Below are 15034 nucleotides of genomic sequence, written 5' to 3'. Positions count from 1 at the left end.
CATGATCCTTAATGAATAGAATAACCAATCAATTGAAACTAACCAAGAACTGACATGGGTGTTAGAATTATCAAACAAGGGCATTAAAAGTTTTATAAGTGCATGTCATATTTTCAAAAAGGTAAGTAGGAACACAGAGGACACTAAAAAATATTGAATTTCCACAGAGAGATGTACAATGTAAAAGATGAAAAGTACATGGGATCGTATTCATAGCAGATTAGACATCATAGAAGAAAAAAAACAAGTGAACCTGTAGACATACCAATAGAAAATATCCCAAATGAAACACAGAGAATCCAAATATTTTTTTAAAAACAGAGAACAATAAGCTGAACAACTTCAAGAAGCCAAATATACATGTAATTAAACTCCCCAAAGAAGAGGGCCATTAAAATTATTTAAATAAATTATAGGTGAAAGTTTTTCAATTGTTAAAAATTAAAAACCCTCAGATTCAAGAAGATTAAACAATCCCAGGTACAAACAATATGTAGAAAACTAACTGAAGACACATTGTAATCCAATGTGCTATATATATGTACAAATATATATATCTATATATACTGACTATATATGGAATATACAAAGATATATAGCACTTTGAATTACAATGTGGAATACTACATGGCTAATACAATATATAGGGAATACTATATGAAATATTCAAGATACATGTGGAATATTACATAGCCATAAAAAGAAGAAACTCATGTCTTTTGCAGTAATGTGGATGCAGCTGAAGGCCATTATTCTAAGCATATTAACACAGGAACAGGAAATCAAATAACACATGTTGTCACTTATAAGTGAGAACTAAAGATTGTGTTCAAATAGACATAAAGATGGGTGGGAATGATAGACACTGGGCACTGGGGTACACTAGAGGAGAAGAGAGAGCAAGGTGCAAGGGTTGAAAAGCTACATATTGGGTGCTATGTTCACTACCTGGGTGATGGGATCGCTTGTATACCAAACTTCAGTGATATTCAAATTACCCATGTAACAAACCGGCACATGTAGCCCTGAACCCCAAACAAGAGTTGAGAGAAAACAAAACAAAACAAAATAAAAACAAACACAATTTCACACAGCAAGTGATAAATAAAAACCTTAAGCAGTCAAAACACAAATACTTTGTATACAGAGGAATAAGAAAAATAATAACATTTTATTTCATGTAACATCATTGTTCATTTAGCTTCTCCTCAAAAACATTGCAAGTCAAGATACAGCAGAGCAACAGCATCAAAACACTGAAATAGAATAACTGTCACCTAGGATTCTTTACCCAGGGAATACATATTTTGAAAAGGAATGTGAAATAAAGTTATTTCAGACATATCAACACTGAAAGAACCCTTCATGATTAAACTTGCACTAAAAGAAATGATAAATGAAGCCCATCAATCAGAAGGGAAAAAATACCAGATTGAAATGTGATTCTAGACAAAAGAATGAACAGCATCAGAAGTGACTACATAGTGATTTCAATAATTTAAATCTATGTGAAAGATAATTATTTGTTTAAGAGTAATAAAAATATATAACAAAGATGTTATAAAGGAGATGGCAGGAGTGGTTAAATACTGTAAAGTTCTTATTTTATATGTGAAGGGGTATAATTACACTTGAAAGTAAACTATTACGAGTAAGATATCTATGCCCTAAAACAAATGCTAAAATAACAACCACCACCACCACAACAAAAAGAGTTGTTCTGAATGTTGTATTCTTCCCAAATGTATATGTTGAAATCCTAACCCCCAAGGTGATGGTATTAGAAGGTAGGACCTTTGGGAGAAACTAGATCATGAGAGTAGATTCTCATGAATGAGATTAGTGTCCTTGTGAGAGAGGACTCAGGGAACTTCTTACCTCCTTCCACTATATGAAGACACAGGGAGAAGACACCATCTATCATCCAGAGAGGAAGACCTTACTAGACACCAAATCTACTGGCACCTTGATCTTGGACTTCCCAGCCTCTAGAATTGTAATAAATAAATTTCTATTGTTTAGGGACCACCCATTTTATGGTAATTTGTTATAGCAACTCTAATAAACAAAGAAAGTTTTTAAGTCCACAATAAAAAGAACAGAAAAAGGGAAAATAGAACACCAACAACAAATGGCATTCTCTATGTCTTAATTTAGCCATCACAATAGTTCTGTGAGCTAAGTTTTACTAAAAGTTCCATTTTTCAGACGATAAAAATAAAGGTTTAGAAAGGGTAAATTAATTGTCAGAATTCACCAATGTATTAGGTAGTAGAAATAGGTTTCAAAGCCAGGTAATCAAATCCAGATTTCATGCTCTCAACAACTACCCTATATTGTCCCTTAATGTCATTTTTGATTTTGTTGCTGTCACCCTGAGACAACGTAGAGCAAAGCTCCACTTTGGCAGGTGTCAGATTGAAAGAAGAGAAATAGCAGAGAGATCAGTTATAAGATATACATGTTCTGGGGCTCTATGATTTCTATAATTAATAATACTGTATTGTTTACCTGAATTTGATAAGAAAGCACATTTTAAGTATCTTTGCCACATACACATAAACACTCAAGAAAGAAAAGAGGAAACTAAGAGTGGTGATGGATATGTTAATTAATTTGACTGTGTAATCAGTACACAATATATATGTATAGCAAATCATCACATTATACATCTTGATTTTATGTAATTTTACTTGACAATGAAATATTTAGATATGATAAATGAATAAAGATCATAACCACTTCAAGCATAGAATATTATTTCAATAATCAATCACTACATCAACACACAGAAATATAAGCTAATCAGTATATTATCAATGCTTGACTTTGTCAAATAGAAACCATCATGAAATGGTTGCAGAGTATAATTTGTGTGGATTAGTAATAAATTTTGGGGGGGACAGGAGCAATAATTAGCATTAAGTAATCAAGAACAGGCTGAAAAAGAAATAAACAAAGGTGTATCAATTTTAATCAATGATTTCTGTCCTAGGAAGTTCATCCACATTTGAAAAAAGATGATTTAGGAAGATCAGAATTTAGAAATTAAAACAAAAACAATTGACTATTGCTAATGCAGGAGGAAGTCAGCTCAGAATAATGTAAAAAACAGATGTCCCTTCCACGAAAAAGAGAAGTCTGTGGAGGAAGTATTTATTCGACATCAACTTCTGATTCGTGGACCTGAGCAATTTTATGTGAGTTTCATCAATTTCGGACATTAATTTAAGGACAAGACAATGAAAAACATACTGCCTCTGAAATTGTTGAGCTACTTAACTAATAAAAAAAATGACAGTCATCAGTCTCCAACCTCACGTCACTTAAAAAATTTAAACCATCTGCCTTGAGCCATCATTTGTTGAGCAATCTGTTAAATGCATAGGAGAAGCATTTCTAAATGATACAATGGAGAATAGTAGAAACACTCCATGCAATTTTGAAGGATGGGCACCGTTTTATTCTAAGGTGTGATGTACGCATAGAATAAGACGGGAAGAACACCTCCTTCCTCACAGATGTACAGTATATTGGATTTTGTTATGATTAATATAAACATACAAAAGTTACTCATCACAGTGATTAGACAGATCAAGAGGAACAATATACAACTCAGAAATATTTATCAACCTCAAGAAAATAGTGTTACTAATCAATTTATGTAGTTTCTCATTGAAAGAGTTCGTGTAAACAATAATTAATTGAGGAGTTGGGTATGAAAATTAAGTTTTATTATCTTTAGAATAAGAAATGATTTGTGATTCATTAAAATACCTAATGATTTGCCACAGTCTTTATATTCCCAATTGTCCAATTGTATCTGCATATGTTTTTTTTAATTATAGAAAAGTACCACCAGAGTAGAAAGGGTGGGTGGAATCACAAATTGACAAATCCCTAGATTCCCTGGGCAAAGAGTAAACCACTGGAATCCTACGAGGTAGGGAGTTTTCAAAAATCAAGAAACAGGAAGAGCTACATGCAAATTTCCAGTGCATGTGAGTGGTACACTTTAGAGCAAGGAAAAGAAAACCCCTCACAAGGGTATGTAGTATTTCTCTCATTCCCCACTGTGTTATATTTGATCAGAAGTTTACACTGCATTTGAAGTTAGTGTTATTTTTATAAGCGCCTTAATGATAAGAATTAAAACATTTGGTATGCTATTTTTAAATTCTAACAAATAAACATGACATAATACATAAAATAATAGCAAAATATAAAAACCAATCTATCCATCTATTTATATAATTTGTGGCTCAAAATATCAGATTACTACTCATCAATATAAATCAGCCAGTCCTAGAGTAGACAAAATGTATGTTGTTTTTCTTCTGTCACAGAAAATATTGGCACTTAGAAGGTCACCTTTTCACAGAATTACTCTTTATCCATCACAGCTGACATATATTCAAGGAACTTATTTTCAAAGTAATCTGCCTACAAATAATAACATACAGAGATTCTTTCAAAAGGTTTTATTTTTTAAGTTAATTTCTAGATATTTTCTAGCCATTAATAAATTTAATACATGTTGAATAAAAAATGGGTTCTGCCTCTTGCTGAGTGGATTGTACATAAATTAATCTCTTGATTTCATATCTAAAAATAGATAAATTGATTATTTTTATGTTGCTAATTTTATTTTATCCATTTATTGAGATGTAATTATAAGCCATATAATTTGCTCATTTAAAGTGCACAAGTCAATGGTTTTAATATTTTCACACTTTGAAACCATCAGAACAATCAATTTCAGATCAATATCAATAATCCAGAATGAAACTTCATGCTCATTACCAGTTAGTCCTCACTTCCCCTCAACAACCCCCATCACATACCCAGAAAACCAGCAATTCTGTCTCTATGAATTATTTTATTATGGACATTTTAAAATAAATGTAATTGTAAAATCCTGGACCTATGTGTCTGAATTCTTTCACTTACCAGAAACCTGGACATTTTTGTACTATGTTATGAGGCACCAGATTTTATTGATTATTTTATTCTGTTTTAACTGTTTCTCTGAGAATAATCTGACACACAAAGGTGGAAACGGCCTCATTACTACCAGGTGAAAGTAGAAGACAAGATTCTCCATCTGATCTTCATTGATATGGGGGGAGGTAGCCCACATACAGCTGGACAGACCTGAGCTTCCAATATCTCACATGGTCTCTACTAACACTGCAGTGGGGATTGTCTCATTGCCACAGAGCAATGCCCTCATTTGATACCACTCTAACAGAGAGCGGAAGGGTGCCTCATTACCGCCTCCAAGTAGACTTCCAGGCTTCATTTCTGGTCTCCATTGACACCATGGGTTTAGGAAGCAGGGATCATTACCAGAAAGCAGATATGAAACTCCTGTCTCCCTGCGTGGCCTTTTCTCACATTATTCTGAAGGGGCTTTAGGAACTCTCATTCCAGCCTTGTGAGGATGGAAGTCTAAGCTCCCTCCCTGGCTTTTGCTTGTGTGGTTGAGGATGAAGGCCACCGTTTTTGTTGTTTTGTTTTGCTTTTCCATGATATTTAGTTGTAGTAGATACACTATTGTTTAAAAATATTGTCTTTCTAAGTGTCCCTTTTCCTGGTCCCTTATCTTGAGAGAACTGAATCCTTTTGCTGCTTTTTATTCAGGGGGCTGTGTATGTGTGACAGAGAGATCACCTGTCGGAATTTCTGGGTGTTTGGCTTCTTCAGCTTCCAGTCTGTAGTCTGAAGTCAGGTAATGTGATACGTCAGCCTTTGAGGACATGAACATATACGTTTCAAAGGAAGACATATAAGTGACCAAGAAACATATGAAAAATACTAGAGTGGGGAGAGAAACGGAAGCAAGGGCTGAAAAACTACCTAATGGGTATTATACTCACTACATGGGTGATGAGTTCAATTGTACTCTAAACCTCAGTATCATCAATATGGTTTTCTAACAAACCTATATAAATATCCCTTGATTATAAAATAAAAGTTGAAAAAAATCAATGTAATTGCTCATATCAACAGAATAAAATGCATACCTGAATTTCTCAATGCAGAAACATTATTTGATGAAATGTAATATCAATTTATAGCATAAAATAAAAGTGAATTCTCAGCAATCTGGAAAATGAAATGAACTTCCTGAAGAAGAGATAAAGGATATCTATACTAAAACCTACAGTAAACATATTTAACCATGAAATGACATATTCCTCCTAATATTTGAAAAAAGGCAGCATTGTTTGTTCTTGCCACACCTATTTTACACTATAATGGAGATCCCAGCCTATGCAATAAGGTAAGAAAAACAAATTTAAAAAACCAGATCTGAAACAAACAGGTAGAGTTGTTTCTATTTGCAAATGACAGGACTGTTTATGCAGAAAAAGAATCTGCAAAAGTAACTAGAAATATTATGTACAGAAATGTAACAGTATGTAAGAGCAATTTACTAAATTCCATTGTATTTCTGTAGATAAGCAATAAACATTGGAAGTTTAAATAAAAATAAAATGTATTAAAATAAAACAAAAATGTGAAGTATTTAGATATAAATCTAATAAAAAATGTACTGTATCTTCATGTTGAAAACTGCTAAACTGGGGTAAAATAAATCAGGAGAAACATAAAAGATAATTCTGAAATATAAATGGAAAGGCAAAGAAACTAGAATATCTCAAATAATTTCGAAAAAGAAGAAAAAGGAAAAAAAGAAGCTAAGGAGGGAACTCACATATTAACTTTGTGTTTCTTCTTATTTATGAATAACACAGAATTAGGCAAAGTGGGAGCTGATGATTCAAAATACAATAATTAGCAAAGATAAAATAGTCACAAAAATAGAAATCAAAAACTTCTAAAGAGATTGGGCTAATTGATGTTTATTGCCTGAGTGTCTAATTCCATATATATGTGTGTGTATATATATATATATATATATATATGTGTGTGTGTGTGTATATATATATATACTTTTATATATATACTTTTATATATATATACTTTTATATATATATATATACTTTTTTTCATACTAACAGCAGGATTATAGGGAGGCTTTCAGTGCATAATGATATTTAATTGTCAATATCATAGTCTGAAGTTATTTATTCTGTGTGCTTATTGTCATTGTTTTATTAATAATATTATAGTGATTATGGTTATCACTATCGCTGTTAGAAGTAATTTTATGGCATTAACTCCATATCCCTCATGAATGACTGTTGCATATACTTAAATGTGAACAATATTCATTTCATAAGCATTTTAAAATTTATTTGCACAATCACTTTTATAATTGGATTTTCCAACATAGGAATAAGTTCAAAAAACTATTTTTTTCTGTTTATGAATTTTCATTAGCAAATTGTGTATGTCTGACTTGCCAACTATAAAGCTGGAACTACACATTTACTTGGCTATTTCTTCAACTGTCTCATGAACTTTAAGTATCAAGATTATTTCCTCTGATCCTGATAGTAGAGTTCAAAAATACGGAAAAATACACTTAATTCAAATTAATTTAATATTAATGAAAATATTTCCTCAAATTTTTGCTAATGGCAAAAGTTAACATTATATAATGGAAGAAAACTATCACATCTTAGAATGAATAATTAAAGAAGTGAGTCAACGAACAGGTTTTAACTTACATAGTCTGATTTTAAGTATTTAATATATTCCATGAAATTTCTGTAAAGGATAAATTTGTGGAATTTTAATTATCTTATTTGCAATTTTTTATTTTAAATCTTTAATGATAGAAAAAATATTCGAAAAAGAGAGATAAAATGTGTTTTTAATTTTAAATACTTCAAAATGACTATATTATTCTATGCATGCAATTAAAATTTTTAAATCTTAAGCTAAAATTTTATGAGGCTTTTGCTATAATCTCAGAATTAATCATAGGGGTAGCTACCGTCTCTCTTCAGAGTTTAAATCATAGAGAAGGAGACTAACAAAAACATGTTTTTGAAAGAGCTGGAGAGAAAATAATCTCTTCAGTTTATTTCTATGAGGGGCCTGCCACTGTTTAAAATATTTAAAATATAAGTCAATGAAGGCACATTTCAGTTATATAATTATATCTATTTTCTTGGAAATTCAAGGACTAGTTATTTTTTCCTAGAAAGTACCCTATTTTTATATCCTTAAGTGCAAGTATTATTATAATTTTGTAACCCCAAATAACAGAAAAGAACAGATGTATACTGTACTATGTATTGATTATTACGTGAAGAACCTAGAATATCAGCATAACTAAGTGATAGATTGTTGTTTTTGTGTTGCAGGTATGTGAATTAAGGTTTCTCTTCTGGCTGCCCCCTGAAATGCAACAAAAGTATATAGAATGAGAGTATCTGTAAAGTCTTGAGAAGCTTTGGCATTCACGGAATTCTTGGAAGTGAGAACTGAATGACAGAATGTTGTAGGATTAATAGTGACTTGAAATTAACAGAGGAAATGTTTCATTTCTATGGCCCTTTTCACTGCCTCCTTTACGTCCTTGTTTCTCAAACTGTGTATCAACGGGTTTAACATGGCAATCCCTAGCGTATAGAACACAGAAACCACTTTCTCTTGTTCCACAGAATACTGGGAGCTTGGCTGAATGTAGCTAAAGCTTAAGGTACCATAGAATATGGTCACAGCAGTCAGGTGAGAGGCACAGGTGGAGAAGGCTTGCTGTCTGCCTGATGCTGAGTGGATCCTTAGGCTAGCAAAAGCAATGAAGATGTAGGAAATGATCACAGTCAAGAAGGTGGCCATGGCAATGACTCCGGAGAAGGTTAACAGCAACAACTCATTCATGGAGGTGTCAGAACATGACAGCTTTAGCAGTGAAGGAATGTCACAGAAGAAGTGGCTGACAGCATTTAGCCTACAAAAGGACAGTCTCCTCAAGCTGATTGTGTGGATTAATGAGTTAACTATTCCACCTATCCATGATCCTGTGACAAGCTCCACACACTTTCTCTCAGACATGGCTACAGTGTAAAGCAAGGGACTCACAATGGCCACATAGCGGTCATAGGCCATCACCGACAGTAAGAAGCCTTCTGTGGTGATGAACACTCCGAAACACAAATGCTGTACCATGCAAGCAGAGAAAGAAATTGTTGCCTTCACAACCAGGAGGTTCACCAGCATTTTGGGTGCAATTGCAGATGAATAGCAGGCATCCACAAATGAAAGACAGCTGAGGAAAAAGTACATGGGTGTGTGGAGTTTGGAGGTGATTTGGATTAAGAGGATCATGCCCAGATTCCCCAACAAGGTAATGGCGTAAATCACCAGGAACACCACAAAAAGCACAGCTTTTAGTTCAGCATGATCTGTCAATCCCAAAAGAATAAACTCAGTGACAACTGTAAAATTATCATCAGCCATATGTTTCTTTCTTTTTCACAAAATCTACTGTGAAAAAAAGATAGAGTCATAATCTGTTAGGGGGAAAATACATATATATTACATATATAAAGTATTTAAATTGATACATATTTTATACACATACACATGCACAAGGATAAAATACAGACAACTACTGATGTTGTTCTTCAGGCAAATAATCTTCTTTCTTGAATTCTGAGGATTTTCAGCAATAAATTTAGCAAGTAGGCTAGACAGTCTCTAATATTTTTTCCAGTGACACTTTATGTGCTTATACCTCATAGAAATCGATGTGTAAAAATGATTTTTTCTCACAGCGTCTGTCTCTGAAATGTCTAGCTCCATAACAAAGTGCCACCAAAACTGATAAAACGCTAATGATAATTTAAATGAACAGCATGTAAAATACATATTGTTAGAATATTAAATTACCATTCAATGAAACTCCTTTCTGGTAATTTTTTGGTTTGTTTTTGAGTGAATAAGAAAACTTTCTAAAATTGCCTGTATTTTCTATTTATAGAGGGAGTTAATCTACAGTTGCATTATTATAGACAGCAAAGTGGCCACAATAATGAAGTAAGGTGGATCAGGGACCCACAGTGATGACATTGGAAAATGCCAGGGAGCCAGGGACTGGCCTCTGTGACTATGGGTGGCATGGTGTGGCAACACCAAACTCTGAAACTCATGAAATAACACCCTGTCTCTTGAATGACACCTACTAAAAGAAGTAGGGATTCTTAACTCTAGGTAATCCTCCCTGCAATCATGGTGAGAGAGTAGCCCTAGATCATTTACTCTGAGATGGAGGACCTAGAATCCCATACATTGCATGAAATGGTGCCTTCCTGTTTTTTTTTTTTTTTTCTGAGACTTCAAATAATTTTAGGCAATAAAACAAACTCAATAATTTAGAACATGAATATATATACTCATCAAATATTCTGTGATACTTCTTCCTCTTATTCATCCTATGAAAGGTAGTTTAGACAATTTAAGACTTTCTAAAAATGTAATTTCAATTGGAACAATAGACACCTGCACCTCCTATTCAAAGCTGTTCACCTATGTTTCATAATCAACTATCTCCCACTCTTATTTCCTATTAAATGGATTGTAGTTTTAGAAATGACGAGAAACAAATAGTTATTGATTCAGTCTATGTGTAATTTGTACCCCTTATTAATTTTAATTAAAATATTTCAAAGACAACAATGGTGAAAAGTGAAAATACATAGTTGACAATAACTGGCTTTATTTAATTGGACAAGTTAACTTATTTCATCCAAGATATAATTATAATTACTTCTCTAGAATCCCTGAGTGTATCGAAGGAGTGTATTGAAAAATACTTTATTACAATGAAGTATTTTTGTTTCTCTAACAATTAACAAATTAGATAGTTACATAAGTATATGAGGCATAACCAGATAGATAGATAGAACAGTGATAGACACTTAGTGTAATATATTTTGATTCATAGTGATCAGGTAAAGCTTTAAAAACTTTCTAATTGATTTCTTTGATGCAGCATTTCTGCAATGTTTAAGCACTATTTTTATTTATTTATTTTAGTAAATGTTTATCTCAAGTTATTTACTAACTAGCATTGTTAAATATAACATGAAAATACATATTTTTTAATGATTTTCTACATGATCTTTAGTAATTTCCAACAGATATGACAATATGGATGAGTACTGTAAACAATAATCCTAAGTATTTAAAAACTGCATTTTTATACAACATAAATGCTCTTTTTTCTACCACTCTTAGAATATCAGCTGGATAGTTTTCTCAATAAAAGAGGAATACTTATAGATATGAATTATAAGTATAACTTAGAAAATGGTATGTTTAAAGAAATTAGAAATTAAATTAACTATCAAAATGTATAAGTGTACAACTTTCAGCAAAATTAGGTGGAAATATTGTAAATGGAATCACATAATAAGGCACAGTGTTAACTTACAGAAAATTTAAGATTCAAAACCTTAAGGATTTTATCTAACTGAAAATTTCAATTACCTGCAGAATGAATGCTAAATATGAAAAAATAAATATTCAAATGAATGAATAAAACTTACCAAAGACGGAAAAATTTTTAAGGGATGGGTTTGCTTAAAATGCTCATGTCCATCTCCGTTGTTTCTTACTGTTCACTTAAAAATGCAATCAGTTAATATATTTTTCTGAGATTTGGAATGATCAATATTATAATGGTAGTTAACTCAAGATCATTCTGTAAAAATAATTCATATAAAACCTAGGTTTCAATGTAGAACGGACATAATGGAAACAAAGAAACGATGATTATACATCTTTAATTCTTTATGAGAACAAATTATAAGAAGGTGGAAGTCTATACATATATAAATGTATATATGCATTTTCGTGTGATCAAATGAGGCCAGAGTCCCTGTAGTTCAGAGTCTAAGTAAAGTAACATAGCAACAACAAGAAAATTACACATTGTTTTGCATCCTGTTTTCTCAAGAGACTTTCTCAAGATGTCTCAATGGGAATGGTATTCTCTGAGGTTCGCAATATTACAAAAAGAAAGGTTCAAAAAGTGAAAGAAGGCTTAAAGCCATGGATGAGAAAATAGTAGAAATAGTCACACTTTAAATAATGTGTTTAAATTGCATAGCATTTTATTAAGATTAACTATTACTACAACTACCCTGTGTAAGGCAAAAATGCATAAGGAAATCCAATTTGATAATAGCCAGCCTATTAAAAAACTTTTAGGATGCAGCATCCCACCTCCTACCTCCACATATTCCTGTTGAGAGTCTAAATCTGCCTTCCATATAGCAGATAGAACGGCCACTTATCACTCCTATCGAATGTGATATTTAGCTTCAATAGTCTCATTTCTTTAACAAATATTTCTGGGGGACAAAGGCAAGCTATACGTTGTGTAAGGCACTAGAAAAATATGGATTATCAATAACAAGGAAGGAAACATAGTTAGACTTCCTCTTCCAGCAAGTGGAGGACTATTAGGTTGGTGCAAAAGTGATGGAGGTAGGAGACTCGCTTGAACCCGGGAGGCGGAAGTTGCAGTGAGCCGAGATCGCGCCATTGCACTCCAGCCTGGGGCGACAAGAGTGAAACTCCATCAAAAAATAAATAAATAAAAGAAGATGGTGGTTTTTGCCATTACTTTTAGTGGCAATTAAAAACTGCGATTCAGTTTTTCCCATTAAAAGTGATAGCAAAAGAAGGCCAGGAGCGGTGGCTCACGCCTGTAATCCCAGCCCTCTGGGAGGCCAAGACGCGCCGATCACTTGAGGCCAGGAGTTCCAGACCACCCTGGTCAACATGGTGAAACCCCGTCTCAACTAAAAATACAAAAATTAGCAGGGCGTGGTGTTGGGCGCCTGTAATCCCAGTTACTCGGGAGGCTGAGGTAGGAGAATTGCTTGAACCCGGGAGGCAGAGGTTTCAGTGGGCCGAGATCTCCCCACTGCACTCCAATCTGGGTGACAGAGCGAGAATTTAAAAAAAAAAAAAAAAAAAGAAAGAAAAGAGAAAAAAAAAACTATTAGCAAAAACCCCGATTACTTTTGCACCAACCTATAGATATAACTGCACTCCCCTCAAAAAATATTTTTTAAAGAGTACATTGAAATACAAACTATAAAAGTAAAAGATACTGTGACATTCGTAGATTTATTCATAAAAATAATTGAAATTGTTTTTGTGCACAGAGAAAGAAAAAAAAAAAACAGAAAACCAGGAGAAAAAAAATGAAGTTTACACTATGATGCTCCTGGGAGTATTTTCAAACCTTTTTAAGTGAGGTTCAATTTGTTCAAAATAGATGCTAAGCCTGCGGGTCCATAAACAACACAAAATTCCACTGAAACCCAAATATAAATCCAATACTTTTGAAACACTGGAATTATCATTGTAAATACTAGGTAAATCTGCTTATCAGCACAAATTTTAAATAAACCTGGCCGTCATGCTCTGGCACGTTGTAAGGGAAAACACCTTACCTGTAAATCAGCAACCACAGCCCTTCCTCACACGGAATGAACTTTGGATTTTGCTTCCTGCACAACTGAAGCAACCTCAAGATGAGAAATAATGCACAGTGGTCTACATTGGAAACATTGTGGGACAGCTAACAAAAGCAAATTGAAATCTAGGAATGGATGCCTTTTCAACACAGCCTTCCAAGATTATCACAGAGAAGATTCTGTTAAATGTAAACTCACCATCTAATTGCAACACACAAGAAAGCACGTCTTCAAATTAACACAATAAATCTATTTAAAATGTTCAGAAAAAAATATTGTCAAAAGGTCAAGGAAAGAAAAAAGCAAAGAGTATAATACTTCCTCCAAAAAGAGCAGGATTACAGGCTGATTGAACTAGTTATGTTCTAAGCAATGAGTGAATAAACACTCTGAGAAAGTCTCGTCAGAGAAAATCTGTAGATTTCACAGTATTGCAGAATTGAATGAGGAAGGAAGACCATCAAAAACCAACAAAATAAACAGAAGAAAGCAAGCCTAACACATTTTCAGCTGAACAGTGACATATGATTCTTGATCCATGGCAGCATAAACAAAATCAGTACTGGAATGGAAGATATGTCTGACAATGTTAAACTGGAGACTCCAGTATAAACACAAGTAGAGCACCTGCTATTCTACAGAAGCAAACTTCTATGATTTTCAAAGGAGATTATCTCCAATTACCTAGTTACTATGACGACCACAGCATTCCCAGATTTTTGTAGAAAAAAAATTCTTGTCTGTGTAAGCCCTTGCCAATCTGAAGAAAAAAATATGAATTTAGTTCAATGACAATTTCAGGTATTTGAATCATCATATACATCTTATAAAATAACCATGAATAAATATAAAAACTAAAATGTTGTGACAATTGAGAAATAAAGAGTAAAAAAATTGTACTAAGTAATATTGCATAAAAGAAAATACCATACCCATATTAATATCAGAGATTTTAACCAAAAATGTTGAGATCATGATAGTCAATGTATAAAAATTAAAGTTTCAAGTAAGTAGGTAAGTATTACAATTGTAAATTTTCATGCATCTGTACAAATTAGTGGGATCTGTAACTCTTTCCCTTCCTTTTCAGGGATGCATTAAAAATATTGACTCTTGCAAATTTTCTTGTAAAAATACTTTGGTATGTTACCAGTAGGACAATATCCAGGAAATTCTTCTTTACAAAATGTTTTGCTTTTTGTAAATAATTTTGGAATTTATGAACTTATGTTTTCCAAGTAGGTGAGAAATGACAATTAGTTTCTATAACCAATATACTATATATCTGACCTAGTGTGAAAACTAAGAAAACCTAAACCTATGATCTAGTGAAATTGGCTAAGTAGATAGACAAAAAAAAAGAAAAAGCCATGCAGTGGGAAAGCTAGCAAAAAAGACTGCCCTCTTGATATTGCTAGCACAATTTTTAAAAATAAAATTTATAGGCCGGGCGCGGTGGCTCACGCCTGTAATCCCAGCACTTTGGGAGGCCGAGGCGGGCGGATCACGAGGTCAGGAGATCGAGACCATCCTGGCTAACATGATGAAACCCCGTCTCTACTAAAAATACAAAAAAAAATTAGCCGGGCGTGGTGGCGGGCGCCTGTAGTCCCAGCTAC

General features: G+C 33.2%; 1 protein-coding gene across 1 annotated transcript; it reads right to left on the bottom strand.

Moving 5' to 3' along the window:
* Nucleotides 1–8442: 8442 nt before the first annotated feature.
* On the bottom strand, nucleotides 8443–9381 carry OR5J2 (olfactory receptor family 5 subfamily J member 2). The gene has a single exon (XM_004051121.1). It carries the CDS (start codon nucleotides 9379–9381, stop codon nucleotides 8443–8445), a length of 939 nt encoding a protein of 312 aa, XP_004051169.1.
* Between the last annotated feature and the right edge of the window lie 5653 nt (nucleotides 9382–15034).

Source organism: Gorilla gorilla, chromosome 9 (assembly GCF_029281585.2).
Source record: "Gorilla gorilla gorilla isolate KB3781 chromosome 9, NHGRI_mGorGor1-v2.1_pri, whole genome shotgun sequence".
Taxonomy (NCBI): domain Eukaryota; kingdom Metazoa; phylum Chordata; class Mammalia; order Primates; family Hominidae; genus Gorilla; species Gorilla gorilla.
Note: the sequence above shows the minus strand (reverse complement) of the source record. Positions and strands in the feature narration are given on the sequence as shown.

Excerpts from the sequence above, each read along its gene's own strand:
- OR5J2 (XM_004051121.1), bottom strand. The coding sequence starts at position 9,381 with ATGGCTGATGATAATTTTACAGTTGTCACTGAGTTTATTCTTTTGGGA.